At 45.8% G+C, this 2,610-nt stretch overlaps 1 protein-coding gene across 1 annotated transcript in view; it reads left to right on the forward strand.

Moving 5' to 3' along the window:
- FBN2 (fibrillin 2) overlaps positions 1-2,610 on the forward strand; it is a 253,892-nt gene that overhangs the window by 2,200 nt on the left and 249,082 nt on the right. The window contains exons 2-3 of the mRNA XM_014547293.1: positions 4-106; positions 876-958. Of these exons, the coding sequence (XP_014402779.1) occupies positions 4-106; positions 876-958 (186 nt within the window). The remainder of the gene's footprint in view (positions 1-3; positions 107-875; positions 959-2,610) is intronic.

Here is a 2,610-nt window from a genome sequence, read left to right on the forward strand (position 1 = left end):
CAGCGACAGGCTCCGAAGGCGGGTTCGCGGTGCCTGAGTACCGGGAGGAGGGCGCCGTGGTGGCCAGCCGCGTCCGCAGGCGAGGACAACAGGACGTGCTTCGAGGGTAGGTGGGCAGCCCGCACCAGGGGAACCTCAGCTTGGCAGCTTTCCATCCTCCCCCTCCCCTAATCTCGTTCGGCGGCGAGAGCTGCGGCCCCCTCCACCAGGAGACTCCGAAGACTTTCAGGAACACCGCCCTCTTTTCCTCTGCTGTCCGCGCGCGGGCCTCCCTGGGTGCGGTTGGGCGGCAGATGGGTCGTAGGCCCCCGGGTGCGTATCTCAGAGCGTCTGCGGAGCCCACGGTGCAGGAACAGGTTCCGAATGTCGGGAGGAAGGAGCGCTTGAGCCCACCGCGCCAGGTCTGGTGGAGTCAGCCTGCTCTCTCCACCGTCGGGGGCGCCGCTCCCGAGCCTTTTGTTTGAGGACGCGTGCGGGGCTTACAGTTCACCCTAATCCAGAACCCAAGCGCTCCACCTTTCGACGCCTCTTCCTTGACACGTCGGGGCCAAAGGAACAGTTGATCAGGGGGGACAAGGGCAAGGATTTTTGAAACGGAATGTTCCCTTTGTTCTCTGCATCCGGAGGCTAGAATAGTAGCAAATTATATGTTTCCATGTTTCTTTTCACGTTAAAAAGGCAGCAACGGAGGGAAGATGAAAGGCAATGTTTAGACGTTGCTGGCCTCCCCATTCCTGTGTCTAGTCCATCTCTTTCCACATCTGCGCCCCAAACATTTGAAGGGTAGTTTGGGTTTGTTTGTTATCCTGAAATCTACTCTGTTGGGTCTTTGCTTATGAATACCGCTAATGTGTTATTGCACCCCTCCATCGCAGGCCCAATGTGTGCGGATCCAGGTTCCACTCCTACTGCTGTCCTGGATGGAAGACGCTACCTGGAGGAAACCAATGCATTGTCCGTGAGTGCTTGGCTGGGGTCGCAGCTTGGGGTAGCACTCTAAGGCCCCTTCTCAGGGTGGGACCTCTTGCATTTAGTCTTTTGGATACATAGTTGCATTTAGAATCCAGTGGCCACATAGCATGATAATTAGGATGTGGCCCTATTTGAATGGTGGGGAAGAAGCAGCCGGTTTGCATCAGCTTAGATTTCACTTATAGACTCTGCTGAAGGGCAATAATGATAAAGGTTTCAAAGATACTTGGAAGTTTTATCTATGTCTATTAATACAAACTGATGGGAAAGTACAGCAATTCCCTTGATAAATCAAAACCACTTTTTTCCTAAAAGAGTCCAGATAAGACCACAATGTGGTTATGTAAATTAACCGTTTTTTGACTCTGCATGAGGTTTAGGCCTTAGGAAGATCAAGCTTTCTTAAGCCTTTGTACAAAACCACTTAATTATATCTGATTTCATCTCAACAGCCACACAACATAGATATGAAAGGAGCAAATTTACACTTGACCCAGGTTAACAAAATTATTAAAAGGGAGAACTCTTCCAAATGGCTTGACTTTTTTATTTTTTGGAAGACATTTAGATTTAGGATTTACAGACCAAAAATATCATAGTCTACTGTATATTTTCAAAGTGTGAGTCTTGGAACTTTACCAGTCCTGCATATCTGACCTTAAAAGTTTTGATTATTTTATTCAGTTTCCAAAGTGTACATCCAGCTCTACAAGTTCTAATTGGAGAAGTTATTAGTTATCAGCCTCACAGTGATGGACTATGGATGTCTTATTTCACATGCCTGTGAATTTGTGAGTTGAAGTGTGACCCACTTTCTCCTGTGTGTTTAGATAGCACAGCCACATTTGTCTTGTTGGGAGGAGAGCCAGGTATCATAGACAGCGTATTCATTTAGGCCCAATCTTGACTTTAGATTGACCTTGATGTTCTCCAGGGAATAGATAATTATGCAACTGTGAACAGAGAAAAAGGGCAAGCCACACTAGCCAAGGGATAATAAGGATATAGTGGCATCTCTGACTCTATATTTATTGGTTTTGTGGGTTTGAGATAGACTCTTAATTTTTTTCAGTACAGTTTTTAAAGAACAAAATCTCAAGTGTTGTGGAGACATTTTTAAAATAATTTTTCTACCCTAAAAATCCCACAACTCCAGTAAAGAGGCAAAACTAGGAAACAACAATTGTGTTCTTTAAGGCAGTTCATAAAATATTTAAAGTAAACCCTCTGATGATAAGCCTTAGCTTTAATTAGAAAGAAAGAGAGGTGTATGGCAATCTTTTCTCTCCAACACAGAAGCCATATATGTGAGGCATTTATGGAGGGTGCATTTACTCTTTCAGGCCAGTAGGGCATTACCATGTCTGCTTTAAACTTACATGGTTCCTAGAATCCTAACACAGCTAACGTCACTCACCACACACCTGCCATACTAGCCGGGAGTGACTTAGGCTCTGCGGAAAGTCTGACTCACTAAGTGTAATGAATGTGACTGCCATTATTGAGTTGGAGAGCAGCCGAGGAGAAGGGATTGGTTTATGGTACGTGTTGAAAATCTGTAAAGTCAGATTTTATTGGATCAGCGTGGAATGGGAATTCCAGAGAACAGAGCCTTCCAGAATATTTACAGTAGGAATG

Source organism: Myotis brandtii, unplaced genomic scaffold, assembly GCF_000412655.1.
Source record: "Myotis brandtii unplaced genomic scaffold, ASM41265v1 scaffold470, whole genome shotgun sequence".
Taxonomy (NCBI): Eukaryota; Metazoa; Chordata; class Mammalia; order Chiroptera; family Vespertilionidae; genus Myotis; species Myotis brandtii.